Source organism: Propithecus coquereli, unplaced genomic scaffold (assembly GCF_000956105.1).
Source record: "Propithecus coquereli isolate 6110/MARCELLA unplaced genomic scaffold, Pcoq_1.0 Scaffold16, whole genome shotgun sequence".
NCBI classification, from domain to species: domain Eukaryota; kingdom Metazoa; phylum Chordata; class Mammalia; order Primates; family Indriidae; genus Propithecus; species Propithecus coquereli.
In genome coordinates this window covers 1,603,867-1,621,089 of record NW_012140524.1, presented here as the reverse complement: position 1 = coordinate 1,621,089, position 17,223 = coordinate 1,603,867, and the positions used below count along the sequence as shown (strand labels likewise).

Here is a 17,223-nt window from a genome sequence, read left to right as displayed (position 1 = left end):
TCCTTAGCTATGCACTCCCTTGGGTTTAATTTATGGCAAACAGTGCCCCCTTTTGACCACTGGATCCTCTAAAAGAAATTATAAGACAGTAGACAGTTTCATCTTTGCTAAGAATTAAATTATATATATAGTTATGTACATTTATATCATTATATCTAATTATACATCATATGTGTTTATATTACATTATTATAATATCTAATTACATATAGTATATAATTTCTAAAGAAACCATTCCTTAATGGTATTCTATGTGCTTTTTATGAATTATTTTGTAGACTAGTGTTATGTATTTTTTTGTTGATTAGGTCCACTAGAGTGTTTCATGGCAGTTTCGTAAGATCCAAGTTTTAGTTTTATGAATCATCTTTATCCTATCTGATTCAGGTTGAGTATGAAGGCTTAAAGCATGAGATTAAGCGATTTGAGGAGGAGACAGTGCTGCTGAACAGCCAGCTGGAAGATGCCATCCGATTGAAAGAGATCGCCGAGCACCAGCTGGAGGAAGCCCTTGAGACTTTAAAAAATGAAAGGGAGCAAAAGAACAACCTGCGGAAGGAGCTCTCCCAGTACATCACCCTCAATGATAACCACATCAGCATCTCGGTAGATGGACTCAAGTTTGCCGAGGACGGGAGTGAACCAAACAATGATGACAAAATGAATGGGCATATCCATGGACCTCTTGTGAAATTGAACGGAGACTATCGGACTCCCACCTTAAGGAAAGGAGAGTCTCTGCACCCTGTCTCCGACTTATTCAGTGAGCTGAACATTTCAGAAATACAGAAATTGAAGCAGCAGCTTATGCAGGTAAGAACTTGGTTGAGGGCTGCTAGTGTGAATTTCTTGTAGATTGCAGGTAGCATGTTGTGGGATTTCTGATTCTCATGTTTTAATTCCAGAGTAGTTTTTTAAATATTGCTTCTTCCACCAGAAACTTTGAAAGTATGATATTTTAGGAAGACGTGACAGAAGGGATGTTGAAGAGAAATTTCTCATTTGCATCCCTTTAAGGAACAAAGTTCTTAGAGCCACAAATTAAATTTTAATCAAGTGTAAGAAAAGACAGAACCTTGATGTGTTTCTGACTAACAAGAGAAATCGAAAGCTTTACACACAAGTGAAATGACAGAAAATGCAGTTTTCTATCACAAGCAGTTATATATAGCTTCTAGATTAATGTTTACATTGCACAGGAATTCCTTAAGCCTTAAAAGACATAAATTTCCTGGCCAGGCGCGGTGGCTCACGCACTCTGGGAGGCCGAGGCGGGTGGCTCGCTCAAGGTCAGGAGTTCAAGACCAGCCTGAGCAAGAGTGAGACCCCGTCTCTACTGAAAATAGAAAGAAATTATCTGGACAACTAAATATATATATATAGAAAAAATTAGCCGGGCATGGTGGCGCATGCCTGTAGTCCCAGCTACTCGGGAGGCTGAGGCAGGAGGATCGCTTGAGCCCAGGAGTTTGAGGTTGTTGTGAGCTAGGCTGAAGCCACGGCACTCTAGCCCGGGCAACAGAGTGAGACTGTGTCTCAAAAAAAAAAAAAAAAGACATAAATTTCCTATATACACATTAGCCAGGATACTGTATGATTACAGAATAGGTATAAATCTGAAACCAAAGGATTCTTATTCCAAGCTAAGCCTTAACTTTTTTCTTTTTCTTTTTTTTTTTTTGAGACAGAGTCTCACTGTGTTGCCTGGGGTAGAGTGCCGTGGCGTCATCCTAGCTCACAGCAACCTCATACTCCTGGGCTCAAGCGATCCTCCTGCCTCAGCCTCCCGAGTAGCTGGGACTACAGGCATGCGCCACCATGCCCAGCTAATTTTTTCTATATATTTTTAGTTGTCCAATTAATTTCTTTCTAACTTTAGTAGAGATGGGGTCTCACTCTTGCTCAGGCTGGTTTCGAACTCCTGAGCTCAAACAATCCGCCCGCCTCGGCCTCCCAGAGAGCAAGCCTTAACTTTTTAACATCTTCAAATCAAATACCTTGTGAAGACTCCCAGCCTTTAACCTTACCTCATTGTGAAATAGCTTTCTAGTTTAGCATCTGGCCTCCCTGCCACACCTAGGGGAAAGTTGTTTGAGGACAGCAGCAGCATCACCTGGGGACTTATTTGTACTACAAATTGTTGGGTTCCACGTAGATCTACCAAACCAGGAATCTGGTTTAACATGCTTGTTAAGTGATTACATTTGAGGCTTAATATTCGATCGCAATCCTATCCCTCCAAGATTCTTCATATACAGCTGATAACTGGAGTCTGTTAAGACTCTGGCAACACTTATTTTTATAGCAAACAGAGCTTATAATTTTCTGCCTCCGCAGAAATGATGACTGAAAAATGTAATTAGCAGAAGAAGTAAGAGACTAGAGAGCCAATGAAGTGAATTTGTTAATAGATTTATTTTTAATACTATTTCAAGATTTAATATATCCTGCAATTTACCTGCCCAGCACTTTTGGCTGCTAAAAGAATTTATTCTTATATTGTTTAATTTGAATCCAGAAATAAGTTTAATAGTGTGGCTGGCCAGGCGCGATGGCTCATGCCTATAATCCTAGCACTCTGGGAGGCCGAGGCAGGAGGATTGCTTGAGGCCAGGAGTTCAGAGACCAGCCTGAGCAAGAGTGAGATCCCATCTCTACAAAAAATAGAAAAATTAGCCAGGTGGGGGTAGCGTGCACCTGGAGGCTGAGGCAGAGGATTGCTTGAGCCCTGGAGTTTGAGGTTGCAGTGAGCTACAATGACACCACTGTACTCTAGCCAGGGCGACAGAGAAAAACTATCTCAAAAAAAAAAAAAGTAAGTTTCATAGTGTGAGAAGGTCTGAAAAGGGATGTTCATTTAGCAAAATGTAGAGCGAGAAAAACTTTGCTGGGTAAACCCTCCCTCGATATACCAGAATCTGTGTACCTTCATATCTTTTATCAGTACCTAATTAATGTGGACAGTTTGCAAAGACGTAGAGGGGCCACAGGCAGGGTCCTTTTTCCCAAAGTTTGCTCCAAATCTAGTTGTGAAAACCAGACTCAACACGGGAAGGGCTTTGCACCTCCCAGCCTCACACCAACAACATAAACTTTTAATTTTAGTTGTAGGCAGAGTAACCATTTGTCTTCTTGTATTCAGCATTTTTTAAAAAGCATTTCAGCATTTCCTAATATATTTTATTCAAACTGTTGAGTATAGTGTAACAGGGTATATCTTCTCATGAATTATTTCTGATTGCTTTTCCTTAGCTATGCACTCCCTTGGGTTTAATTTATATAAATAAATTATAAAAATATTACAGGATACATTGCCTAGGATTTATTGTAATTGGCTTTGATATTAATGAGGCTTGATAATAACACAGCACTTCTTATAAACAACAGTCCTTATGTACTATAAAGCATATACTGTGTATCAGTACCACTGTTCTGGACATTCTGAAGAGGAGCCGATCGAATGCACTTTAGGTATAGCTATCTGAAATGCTTGGGGCTGGATGTGTTTTGAAATTAAATTTTCAGAATGTGGAAAGATAATATGCAGCATATGCCGTATATGTTGTGATATCCCCAGTGGGGTCAGATGCAGCACCCAGTGATCCAATAATATGAACATTTCTGTAGTGAGTGTTCACACCCAGAGGGAAAAATTAGGACCATAAAAGGCCTCGCATCAGTCAGGTGCAGTATGGCTGCCCCAGGAGTTTAGAACTGCCTGAATATTGCCACCAAGTGAGTTATGGTAACACTTTTATTTCACCCTTTTTGGATTTTGATACTGTGGCTGTTGTCAGTGTAGCACTTGCTATGCTGTTGGGCAGCTCTGAGTTTTCATATTTCAGTTTATGGCATCAGCATGCTTGGAATGTGACAGTTTGTATTTTCATAGTCCCCTTATGCTTTAGGATTTCTTTTGGTGTGGGTCCAAAACACTGCATCTGAGAGAATGCTGAGTGCCTCCAAATCCAACTTGACAGTTTTTGACATTGTGACAATGTAGACGCTCACAGGTGGGGATATAACACCCTAAACCAGGCAATATACAGCATTTAATATTTTCTTCCTTTTGATCAAGATAGATAGGAGGAATAAGTTCAACAGATCTCTTATACAACGTGGTAACTATAGTTAAAAACAATGTATTTTGGAGTCTGCTGGAAACTGCTAAAAAAAAAGAAAAAAAACCAATGTATTGTATTCTTGAAAATCACTAAGAGAGTAGATATCAGGTGTTCTCACCACAACCATGATAAGTATGTGAGGTAATCGGTATGTTATAATCAGCTCAATTTCCACAATGTATACATATTTTAAAACATCATGTTGTACATGATAAATATATACAATTTTATTGTCAATTACAATAAATAATTTTTTTTTTTTTTAAAAAAGAACTCCTTTAAAAAACAGCATACCTAGGCCATACCCTACTGGCCTTTTCTTATCTTACAAAGCTCCATTTATGCACATAAATTATGTTTTCCCATCCATAGGTATTTACTTAACCTGGTTCCAGAAAAAAAAAATTATGCTTCTGCCTTGGTTATCAGGAATGTTGGGTGAGTTGCTTCACTTCTCTGAGGCTCATTCATAAAGGGAAAGGTAATACAGTAGCCCTACCACTAGTCTCTACCGTGCCTTTGTTGGAATTATGAAAAAGAAAAAAAAAAAAGGTCCCCTTCTGCAAGATGCTATACTGCCATCTGCTGGGAAATAGTAACAACAGATATAAAAATCTGTATCTACTACAATTTAGTGTCTCCTAGAGTTATATCACATACAACTTGCAGATTCATGCATTGAAGCCCTGTTGATGGTGCCGCATCTCCTTTGTAGAATTGTGAAGACCAAATGGGATGGTAAATATGAAACTATGTATAAGTCATAACATTTTATGTTATTGTTCTGGAAACTGCCATCAGTTTCTGAGGTGCCAAGAAGGTCCCTATTACCACTTTATATAAACATAAATCGTAGAAAGTATGGGAAAAGGCAGGCGATGGTGAGCCTGTATCTAAATTACGGAGTTCTTTTTTCCCAGAGAAAATTGGAGTCCATATTTTACTAAACTGTATGTCTTTCTAGGTTATGGAGTAAATTACAAGAAATGTTTTAAATTTAGCTAATTATACTAACTTTCACATAACACAGAAGCCTATGGACAAAAAATACAGTAAGAAAACATTTTATTAACCTAAGTGTTCTATAAACTTGACAATAGTCCTTGATGGTGAACAGCTCAATTAGTGTCATCTTTTATTCACTAAGAGAAATTTTTCAGGGTATTATTGGATAAATTATTTTGAGTTTTTGGGGCCCTCAAGACCTCATTATTTCAAACAGATTATAATTGACATTTTCCAGTAACAATCAAGTATCTTAATTAGTTTTATTAGAATGAAAATAAGTAGATCTGTCTAGAAAAACTAACTCAATTACTTAATCTACTTAAAGGAGTGCTTTGTACTTGTGCTGAAATTTCTACCTTTGATAAGTAGCCTCTGTTTAACTTTACATCTGCATAAAGTCAAACTAAGCAGGAGAAAACATTTTGGATTTTTTTTTCAGTATCACACTGGATATATTAATATCATAATAATTGTACATGTAGTGTGAGAAAACAGTAATGTTTCTGTGAAAAACTGAAATTAACATATTTTGTTGTATCCTCATGGATGTGGGAGAAATAGATTCATATTATGTTTGGATCCACTGTAGTAAAGGCAATTTTAATTTTTCCTGTAATGATTGATGGTAAGTGGTAGCGGTAATTTGCTGTATGTTCCATAAGAGTTCAGAGCAGTTTATACGTGTTTGCTTAATTGGTTGGTGCTTATAACAACTGTACGGGGTAGATCGTATTATTATCCCCATATTATAGACAGAAACTAAGCCACAACTATGTTATCTCATTTGCTCACAGTCAAAAATCTAGTAAGTCTGCCAGGCATGGTGGCTCACACCTGTAATCCTAGCACTCTGGGAGGTCAAGGTGGGAGAATCACTTGAGCTCAGGAGTTGGAAACCAACCTGTGCAAGTTTGAGACCCCATCTCTACTAAAAATAGAAAAATTAGCCAGGCATGGTGGCGCGCGCCTATAGTCCCAGCTACTCGGGAGGCTGAGGCAGGAAGATTGCTTGAGTCAGGAGTTTGAGGTTTCAGTGAGCTATGATGCCACTGCACTCTACCCAGCATGACAGAGCGAGACTCTATCTCAAAAATAACAACAACAACAACAAAAAACCCACAAAAATCTAGTAAGTGGAGTTGTAACACAGAGAGAGAAAGTTCAAACAAGTCAAATATCTCTGCTTAAAGACTCACAGAATATTTATGGGATGAAATTAATTAAATCAAGATTGGTCAGTTCTTTTAAAACTTAAAGTGACAATTTCCTAGTACAAAGTCCTTTATAAACTTTATAGGAAAACACATTTCTCAGAAGCCTTACTTTTTCTACTGTATATTAATAAACATCAAAATAGAATTTATAAGCGCAATCAGGAGAAGAGTCTAAATGGTCTTTTTTAGAACACCTTTATAATTCACATACCATACAATTCACCCTTTTAAAGTTGTTTTTAATATATTCACAGAATTGAGCATCACTAGAGCCAATGTTAAAACATTTTCATCACAGCAAAAAGAAACCATGTATCTATTAGCAGCCACTCCCCATTTTCCCTGAACCTCCAGTCCTGGACAATCACTGATCTACTTTCTGTCTTTTTAGATTTCTGTATTATAGACATTTCATATAAATGGAATTATACAATATATGGTCTTTTGTGACTGACTTCTTTCACTTAGCATAACATTTTCAGGATTCATCCATGTTGTAACATACTAGCACTTCATTCCTTTTTGTTGCCAAATAATACTCCATGGTATAGATATACTACATTTTGTTTAACCATTTATTAGTTGATGGACATTTGAGTGGTTTACATTTTTTAGCTATTATGGATAATGTTGCTATGAACATTTGTGTACTAGTTTTTGTGTGCGCATGTGGTTTAATTCTTTGGGTGGAATTCTAGAGCTAGAATTGCTGGGTCATATGGTGACTTTATGTTTCACATTCTGAGGAAATTGCTAGTTTTGGAAAACTGTTTTCCAAAGTGGCTACACCATTTTATATCCTCACCAGCAATGTATAAGGGTTCTGATTTCTCCATTTCCTCACCAATACTTATTATCTGCCTTCTTGAGCATAGCCAGTCTAGTGGGTATGAAGTAGTATCTTGTTATGGTTTTTTTGTTGTTGTTTGTTTGTTTGTTTTTTCCTAGAAAAACACAATGATCCTAGAATTGTTATGGTTTTGACTTGCATTTCTTTGATGGGTAATGATGTCGAGCATCTTTTCATGTACTTATTAACCATTTGTATGTCTTCTTTGGGAACATGTTATTCAGCTCCTCTGTCCATTTTTTTGTTTCAGTTGTCTTTATTTCTGACTTGTAGGAGTTCTTTATTCAGATACAAATCCCTTATCAGATATATGATTTGCAAATATTTTCTCACACTCTGTGGGTTGGTTTTTCACTTCCTTGATGGTGTCCTTTGATGCACAAAAATTTTTGTTGTTGTTTGTTTTAGAGATGGGGTCTCACTGTGTTGCCCAAGCTGGTGTGCAGTGACTATTCATCAGTGTGATCATGGCACACTACAGCCTTGATCTCCTGGGCTTAAGCGATCCTCTCACCTCACCCTCCCAAGTAGCTGGGACTACAGATGCATGCCACTGCACCCAGCTAAAAAGTTTTAAATCTTGACATGTCTAATCTATTTTTTTTTCTTTTGCTCTTGTGCTTTGAATGTCATACAGAAACCATTGCCTAACCTAAGGTCATAAAGATTCATGGCTAAGTTTTCTTCTAAGAGTTTTACAGTTTAGCTCATACATTTAGGTCTTCCATTTTGATATAATTTTTGTATACAGTGTGAGGTTGAGGTAGGAGTTCAACATTACTGTTTTGCATGTGGGCATCCAGTTATCCAAAAACTATTTGTTGAAAAGACTGTTCTATTCTTTCTCTCGTTGAATTGTCTTTGTACTCTTGTCAAAAATCAATTGGCCGTAGATGTATGGGTTTATTTATAAACTTCCAATTCTATTCCATTCATCTTTCTGTCTATTCTTATGCCAGTACCACATTATTTTGATTATTGTTATTTTGTAGTAATTTTTGAAATAGAGAATTTCACTTCTTCTTTTTTAAGAACTTTTTTCCAGATTGTTTTGGCCATTCTGGATCCTTTGCATTTCCATGTGAACTTTTTGATCAGTTTGCCAATTTCTACAAAGAAACTAGCTGAAATGTTGATAGGGTCTGCGTTGAATATGTAGACCAATTTGGAAGTATTGCCATCTTAACATTAAGTCTTTTGATCCAAGAACAATGATGTTCATCCTTTTATTTAAGTCTTCTGTAATTTCTTCAACAATGCTTTACAATTTTCAGAGTACAGATGGTTCTCAGTGGTCCTCAACAATGGTTTGACCTACAATTTTTCAACTTTACGATGGTGTGAAAGGAATAGGCATTCAGTAGAAACTGTACTTTGAGTACCTATGTGACTATCCTGTTTTTTATTTTCAGTACAGTATTCAATAAATTACATAAGATATTCAACACTTTATTATAAAATAGGTTTATTTTAGATGATTTTGCCCAAATATAGGCTAATGTAAGTGTTCTGAGCACATTTAAGATAGGCTAGGCTAGGCTATAATGTTTGGTAGGTTAGATGTATTAAATACATTTTTTCTTTCTTTTTTTTTTCTTTTTCTTTTGTAGACTTAAATGCATTTTTGACTTATATTTTCAACTTATGATGGGTATATTAGAATGTACCTCCATCATAAATTGAGGAGCATCTGATACATTTTGCACTTCTTTTGTTAAATCTGTTCCTAAGGATTTTATTTTTCGATAGTGCTATAAAAACAATTGTTCTATTAATTTCATTTTCAATTGTTTATTGCTAGTGTACAGAAATACAATTGGTGTTCATATATTGATCTTGTATCCTGCAACATTATTGTTGTTGTTAATTAGTTCTAATCAGTTTTTTTAGTAGATTCCCTAAGAATTTCTATATACAAGATCATGTCATCTGCAAATAAAGATAATTTTACTTTTTCCTTTCCAATCTACATGCCTTTTGTTTGATTTTCTTGCCTAATTTCCCTGGCCAGAACCTCAGTACAATGACAAATAAAAGTGGCAATAGCAAACTTCTTTGTCTTGTTCCTGATCTTCGGAGGAAAATGTTTGGTCTTTCCCCATCAAATGTAATGTGGGTGTTTCATTGATGCCCTTTATCCCAGTGAGGAAGTTTTCTTCTCTTCTTAGATTGTTGACTACAATTACAGGCATACGCCACTGCACCTGGCTAATTTTTCTATTTTCTAGTAGAGACGGGGTCTCGCTCTTGCTCAGGCTGGTCTTGAACTGAGCTCAAACAATCCGCCCGCCTCGGCCTCCCAGAGTGCTAGGATTACAGGAGTGAGCCACTGCACCCGGCCTAAAAGAGTGTATTTTAAATGTCTCACCATAAAGGAAAAGGATAAGTATGTGAGGTGATGGATATGTTAATTAACCTGATTTAATCATCCTACAATCACATTGTACCCCATAAATATATACAGTTATTATTTGTCAGGTAAAAAATAGCAGCTTTCTTGAGATATAATTTATGTACAATAAAATTCATCCTTTTACAATGTTAAAAACAAGGCTATGAACATTGATAGCTTATAAAACAGCTTTGATTCCTTTTGCTTTAGAAGTCCTAATATAAATGTGCTAATTCTGATGATGATCTTTTCTTTTGTTCCTTCACAGAAGAATCTATCAATCCTCAATACATATAAATATGTTTATTTAAAAGGTAAAAAGTCAGTGAAGTTAAAAATGATTAGACTAAACAGTTTACAAATACTGCATTAAAGTTTTCTGGCAAAACAGCTAGCCCTACTGTGAAAAAATAAAATTCCCGGTTCCAGATAGAAGATAAAGATTATAGGAAGAGAAATGAGGCAGCTATTCTTAGTCACTATAGAAGATTATAATTAACTCATCATGTTTCTCCTGGATAAATTCTTTACGAATGGAGATTAAGATAGTAACACTTAAAATCTAAAGTCATTTAAAGCTTTAAAGTGCTTTGTACTTATTTGTTCAAAGTACAATGAATCTTAAACAGTTAAGCACCTGCTCTTTGATACCCAAAGACAGCTTAAGGTACTGTAAGCCTTAATAGCTGACTGAAAATATAATGTTGGAGTTTTATAAAATTATATGTAATTTAGTAATTTTTTGTCAGACCAAACTTAGTTGTCTAGGAGAAAAATATATTTATATATGTATATTACATATACATATATGTGTGTATATATATAATTTGGATATGATTCCCTATTCAATTGATTTCACCAGAAATGTATTGAGTATAGAAAGCAGTACCATAATATGGAGGTTACATACACGAAGGAGACAATGTTCTATTTGATATTTTCTGGAGATGCTGTCATGGAGAAACTGTAGATTTATCTTTTTTTTTTTTGAGACAGAGTCTCACTTTGTTTCCCGGGCTAGAGTGCCGTGGCATCAGCCTAGCTCACAGCAACCTCAAACTCCTGGGCTCAAGCCATCCTCCTGCCTCAGCCTCCCGAGTAGCTGGGACTACAGGCATGCGCCGCCATGCCCGGCTAATTTTTTCTATGTATTTTTAGTTGTCCAATTAATTTCTTTCTATTTTTAGTAGAGACGGGGTCTCGCTCTTGCTTAGGCTGGTTTCGAACTCCTGAGCTCGAACAATCCGCCCGCCTCGGCCTCCCGGAGAGCTAGGATTTACAGGCATGAGCCACCGCGCCCGGCCTGTAGATTTATCTTTCTAGGCTTAGAAAATGTTTATGTTAAATCTGAATTGGCAGAGTACAGATTGAATACTGTTCTAAAGGCATTGCCTCATTCATCATAACACTTTTGCCTCTAAAACAAGCTTCAGACACAGTCTGTGCATTTTGTTCTGATCCAATTTTTATTTTATCTAAAGGCTTTTTCTATTGAAGGGCTTTTTGGAAACAGCTGTATCTGTAATCATGTCTTCTAATTAAATAATGTTTAGACGTTTTAGAGCAAATTTACTTAATTTTCTAGGGAAAAAGAAAAAAAGACGTCTGAAATAATCCATTTTCATGAGATTGAATATAATGGCAACATTAGAATATCTAGTAGATTTTCCATCTCCTTTATGAAAAATTCAAATAACTTGGCTATTCATGAAATACTGTATTACATAATTCCTTGGGTTTTTCACTGAGAATTATTGCCCAATAGTCTGGGTAAGTAAATTCATCTTCACCTAGGGAGATACAATTTGTTATAAACTAACAAAAGTCAGTTAAGAGAATTTGTATTCAAATATAGCCTTGCTCTGAAATGAAAGAGTGCTTTTATACATGCAGATACAAATTTGTGAAAAGCAGATATGTTTGTCATGTAGAAGCATTTTGGTCATGGGAATTGAGCCACAGCTAAGCAATTGTTAACAATAGCCAACATTATAATACCTTCAGCATTAAGTTCACTGTCTCACTTAGTTATCAAAATGTTCCCATGAGGCAGGTATTATGATGTTCCTTTTATAGATCACTATACCGACGCTTGCTCAGTATCATATAGCTGAGTAAATGCTGGTCTCAAGATTTGACCCCATGGTACTCTGATGCCACAGCCTTAATTCTTTACTTACAATAACTATTCTTTGGGAATATTTTGGTTTCTGCAGCCATAATATGTAATTTGTGGATTATGTTCCTGTCATAGATATGGACAAGCACTATGTCATAAAATCAAAGTCACAACTTAAAAGTCTCTAAATAATAATTTGAAATACCAAAACTATATTTTAAGTTCTAATATGTGCGATGATATTATATTGGCAGTCCTTGGTTTACACAATAGTGCAGGGCGGTAAAAATGATCATGCAAGATAAAACCATGCAAAACAAACTAAATTAGTGGGGAAAGTTACAATTGTTTTGTGATCTTTGAAGTTTTTTGTCAAACACTGAAAACTTACTGTTGGTTATAAACGTATAGAGAAATGAACAAAATAGTGAAACTACTTAGTACATTGTATTTAAAATATTAAAAACATTGAGTTTACATTTTATTTCTTTGTAAAAATTTATCAGGAGTAGTTTAATCTTGCCTTCCTTTCATCATATTATTTATGACATTCAGCAGGAAGTTTTTTATGTCTTGGCAAATTGTCATCCTCACTTCTAAGTCTGAAACAGCTTCCAAAATTTTATCCTCTGCACTTTCGATGTCTAGAAATATCTCTGAGAGTACCTTTAATGTGCCAGCATCACTTCCTCTGGGACATTTTCATCCTTTTTGAAACAACTTCTGTAGTTTTTCCAATTATGTTGATAAATTTGCCTCCACCAGGTTCCTTTGGCTGCATATCTAAAGTCCCTCAAACAGCATCAGTGTCAACATTCCCATGAAAGAAAGCTATTTCTTTCATAACTTCATTTATGTTTGGTTCAAATCTCACTCCAGCTCGGTTACTCTTTGCTTCTTTGCTACACTTTGTTTTTTTGTTTTAATCCATTTTTGTAAAACATCATATGGGTTTATCACTAGGAGACAGGAAGACAACACAACTACATACTTTTTTGTCTGTGAGTCAACTGAATAGCAGACACAGAGTGAGCAGTCACTGCAGATGTTGAGTAAGTGATGTGATCAGCCATTAGTCATGATGTTAGGTAGTGATTCTGTCGACTAAAGAGCTCGCAGCAAAGATTGTACTTCCTGCGTTGCTCACAATTAATATATCTGGTAACTGAAATTTGAACCATGTTTGAGGGGACTGGTGTTTTAACTATGCGTATTAGAACCTTGACAAATAAGGACTGTCTGCACATGACAGTTAAATGAAGGACATCAAGCTCCACAAAGGATCATAAAAATACTACTCTACCGTATTATAAGTTTACATATATACACATATATCGAAAAGTAATATGCTAATTTAAAAATATTAGTCATATTCTAATTATAATAATTTTACTTGCCTTCTAGGAATTTAGAAGACTTTGAAAGGATTTAATGTATGATCCAGGAAGTTTGAAAGTTTGAATTGATACCTTCCTTTAGATGTAAAGACATTCAACATCAATCCATTGTCCTTAAAGCAGGTCTCATGGTGTTTATTAGAAATATAAGAAGAAAAGAAAAAGCAAGTACACAAGGATATGAACAACATAATACCTCTTATATAATGAAAATATACACAATATTATTTGCTTGTTAAAAAACACATTTACATTATAAATATGTTAAAACTCCTAATTCATAATATCAGTTACCCATATGGAAGGAGAGAAAATGCTTTAAAAAATTCTCAGATTAGGCTGGGCGCGGTGGCTCACGCCTGTAATCCTAGCTCTCTGGGAGGCCGAGGCAGGCGGATTGTCTGAGCTCAGGAGTTCGAAACCAGCCTGAGCAAGAGCGACACCCCGTCTCTACTAAAAATAGAAAGAAATTAATTGGACAGCTAAAAATACATAGAAAAAATTAGCCGGGCATGGTGGCGCATGCCTGTAGTCCCAGCTACTCGGGAGGCTGAGGCAGAAGGATCGCTTGAGCCCAGGAGTTTGAGGTTGCTGTGAGCTAGGATGACACCACGGCACTCTAGCCTGGGCAACACAGTGAGACTCTGTCTCAAAAAAAAAAAAAAAATTCTCAGATTACAATTTCTTACATACCTACGTTTAACGAGACAGTATTTTATATGGAGACCTGAGTAGTTTTCATCACACAGTAATAGTCATCACCTATATATTAATAATAATAAAACTGTCACATTATTTAAAGTAATTACTAATTTTAAAAGTTTCTGTTTTGTATCAAAGGAATTGAAATGATTCGTAAATTGTACTTTTAGCCCTAAAACTCTATATTTTCTGACTTTTATATTAAAAACTATCAAATTTAGTGCATGTTTATTTTGGGGATTAAATGGGTTAAGGTACTCAGCATTATTTAGTTAAAGCCTTGGGGTTTAAACCTGATTTGGAGTTGAGCTCTGGGAAGGAAGGGATGATCGATTCATAGGCACATTGAGACTTATCCCACATGATCTGAGGAGCAGAAGTACTCTAAGGCTCTCAAAGTAAAGAAACACCAAGTACTGTGCTTATCTCTTAAAGTCATGTTGTTTTCTGCAAGGTGTTAAAAGATGAAAATGAGATTGTTTGAATAACATTTAAGTTTCATGAGTATATGTGCATAATGCAAGAGAGTTTGGATGCAAAACTACTCACGGTGTAATTCTTTTAGAATTATGTACTTCTAGATTGACTTACCAGAACTGCTGAAATAAGAAAACATACTGCAATTTAATTTGAAATAATGGAAACATCAGCTCTGCTGCAGTGATTTTAAATGTATACATGCCCAGCTGTGAATGGATTACATTACCACTGGCATCCCATTGAAGTCATTCAGAGACTTTCTTTTGCCTTTGCAGGTAGAGCGGGAAAAGGCCATTCTTCTGGCCAACCTCCAGGAGTCACAGACGCAGCTGGAACACACCAAGGGGGCGCTGACGGAGCAGCACGAGCGGGTGCACCGGCTCACCGAGCACGTCAATGCCATGAGGGGCTTGCAGAGCAGCAAGGAGCTCAAGGCCGAGCTGGACGGGGAGAAGGGCCGGGACTCGGGGGAGGAGGCTCACGACTATGAGGTGGACATCAACGGCTTAGAGATCCTTGAGTGCAAATACAGGGTGGCGGTTACTGAGGTGATCGATTTGAAAGCTGAAATTAAGGCCTTGAAGGAGAAATATAATAAATCTGTGGAAAACTATACTGAAGAGAAGGCCAAGTATGAGAGTAAGATCCAAATGTATGATGAGCAGGTGACCAGCCTTGAGAAGACCACCAAGGAGAGTGGTGAGAAGATGGCCCACATGGAGAAGGAGCTGCAGAAGATGACCGGCATAGCTAACGAAAATCACAACACCCTTAACACGGCCCAGGATGAGTTAGTGACATTTAGTGAGGAGTTAGCTCAGCTTTACCACCATGTATGTCTGTGTAATAATGAAACTCCCAACAGGGTCATGCTAGACTACTATAGGCAAAGCAGAGTCACCCGCAGTGGCAGCCTGAAAGGGCCTGATGATCCCAGGGGACTTTTGTCCCCACGATTAGCCAGGCGGGGTGTGTCATCCCCAGTGTCATCCCCAGTAGAAACAAGGACCTCATCTGAACCAGTTGCAAAAGAAAATACAGAGGCCAGCAAAGAACCAAGTCCAACTAAGACTCCCACAATCTCTCCTGTTATTACTGCCCCACCGTCATCTCCAGTATTGGACACGAGTGACATCCGCAAAGAGCCAATGAACATTTACAACCTTAATGCCATAATCCGGGACCAAATCAAGCATCTGCAGAAAGCTGTGGACCGGTCCTTGCAACTGTCTCGTCAAAGAGCAGCGGCACGGGAGCTGGCCCCCATGATCGACAAAGACAAGGAAGCCTTAATGGAAGAGATCCTCAAGCTGAAGTCCCTGCTGAGCACCAAACGGGAGCAGATCGCCACACTGAGGGCAGTGCTGAAAGCCAACAAACAGGTAATCCTATTTTACTGATGAAAGCGTGCTAGTCAAAGCTTTCTGAACTAATTTATTCCTTAATATTTTTCAGTACCCAATATCAAGATGAGAGTTCAGATACTTGGTCAGTGGTGGAATAAAACAAACTGTCCTGGTGCCAGATCAGGAAGTAATAATAATGATTTTTAAATGAGTGAATGAATGAAGTAGGAGGATAGCTATACCCACCTATGTGAAGGCAGTGGTGAGGAAGTTAAAGCAGGAACAGAGGAGAAGATGCATTTGCCGATACGGAAGGCAGGTCAGGCAGGGGCTAAGCCGAAGCCTGGCGGTCAGGGAGTGTGGAAACAGGAGATAGAGGGTGGCAGAACAGGCTGGCAAGGAAGCTTCCATCAACCAGGGAGACAAAGCAAGACAGACAGACACCCGGCAGGCAGCCCGAGCAAACAGAGGGGAGTCTGGGTGCAGACAGGGTGAAGGAGGTCTGATAGCCATAACCAGACCCCAGCTTTGGGACTGGGGGTTCATGTTCAAGACTGGTTGGTTTGGTTTGGTTTCTAGGGTGTAGCAAGATAGAAAAGGGGTGTCTTGTCCTTCATGCCAGACTTAGAGAAACAAGAGTACTAGATATATGATTAAGTCGGACTCAGGGACGAAGGACAAGATAGCTGTGGGAACTGAGTGATATAAACAAAGCCAGGCAGATTGTTACCAACAAATTAAATATAGGGTGTCCCAAAAGTCTCCATACAAAGGAAAAATTTCGTAAAATTTCATAATGAATATTTTGTAAATAAAGGTACATTTAGCTATAATTTCTCATTTTCCATATGTATGGCGACTTTTGGGACACCCTGTAGTTTGGAGCCACATTAGCAAGCAAATGACTGAGAGAGAGAGAGAGAGAGAGAGAGAGAGAATGAGAGAATGAGAATATGAGAATGAGGTCTAACTCTGCCAGTGACCACATATGTGAAATTATTTAGGTTCCATTGGGGTGTTAATTCACCCGGGTCAGAGCTTAAGCAATAGGGAGCTTTTCTTAACCGTAGATCTTGTCCTTTTGGGATAAGTATCATGGTATAACATGAACCTACCTGACTAATTGCCAGATCTCCTTGAAGACTGAACTTGTTTTGCACCCTTGAGTTTTACCTGGGTGAGAATGCTGTGAAATACAGACAAGAAAATACTTTAACTTCTGTTTAGTTTACCTGAAAAAATAGCTGTTAAAGACACATAACTGAGAAGGGTGCTGAATAAATGTTGATCTTGATAGAGAGAAGCAATAAGGCATCAAATACCAGCTTGCAAATGCAAGCAGTGCCAATGAATAGTATGGCATTGGAGCTCTTGCTCTTTGGGAAATGAGGGTTAATTTTAGATTCAGAGCACCTTCTCCTATTGCCTTAATCTGGGGGAAACCACACTATTATTATGTCATCTACAATACAGCTTTCTAGTGTTCATCATTAGTTCCCATAAATCCATTGATGTAAATGAGCATCTGTACCATAATCAATAATATTGTTTGCACTATAAACAGGTTTTACATAAACCTAAGGGCAAAATA

The 17,223-nt window shown here is 37.4% G+C and overlaps 1 protein-coding gene across 3 annotated transcripts in view; it reads left to right on the top strand.

The window, feature by feature from the left end:
- BICD1 (bicaudal D homolog 1 (Drosophila)) overlaps positions 1–17,223 on the top strand; it is a 212,679-nt gene that overhangs the window by 157,798 nt on the left and 37,658 nt on the right. For all 3 annotated transcript variants that reach the window (XM_012640988.1, XM_012640986.1, XM_012640989.1), the window contains exons 4-5: positions 388–813; positions 14,562–15,668. In XM_012640988.1, coding sequence (XP_012496442.1) covers positions 388–813; positions 14,562–15,668 — 1,533 coding nt within the window. The remainder of the gene's footprint in view (positions 1–387; positions 814–14,561; positions 15,669–17,223) is intronic.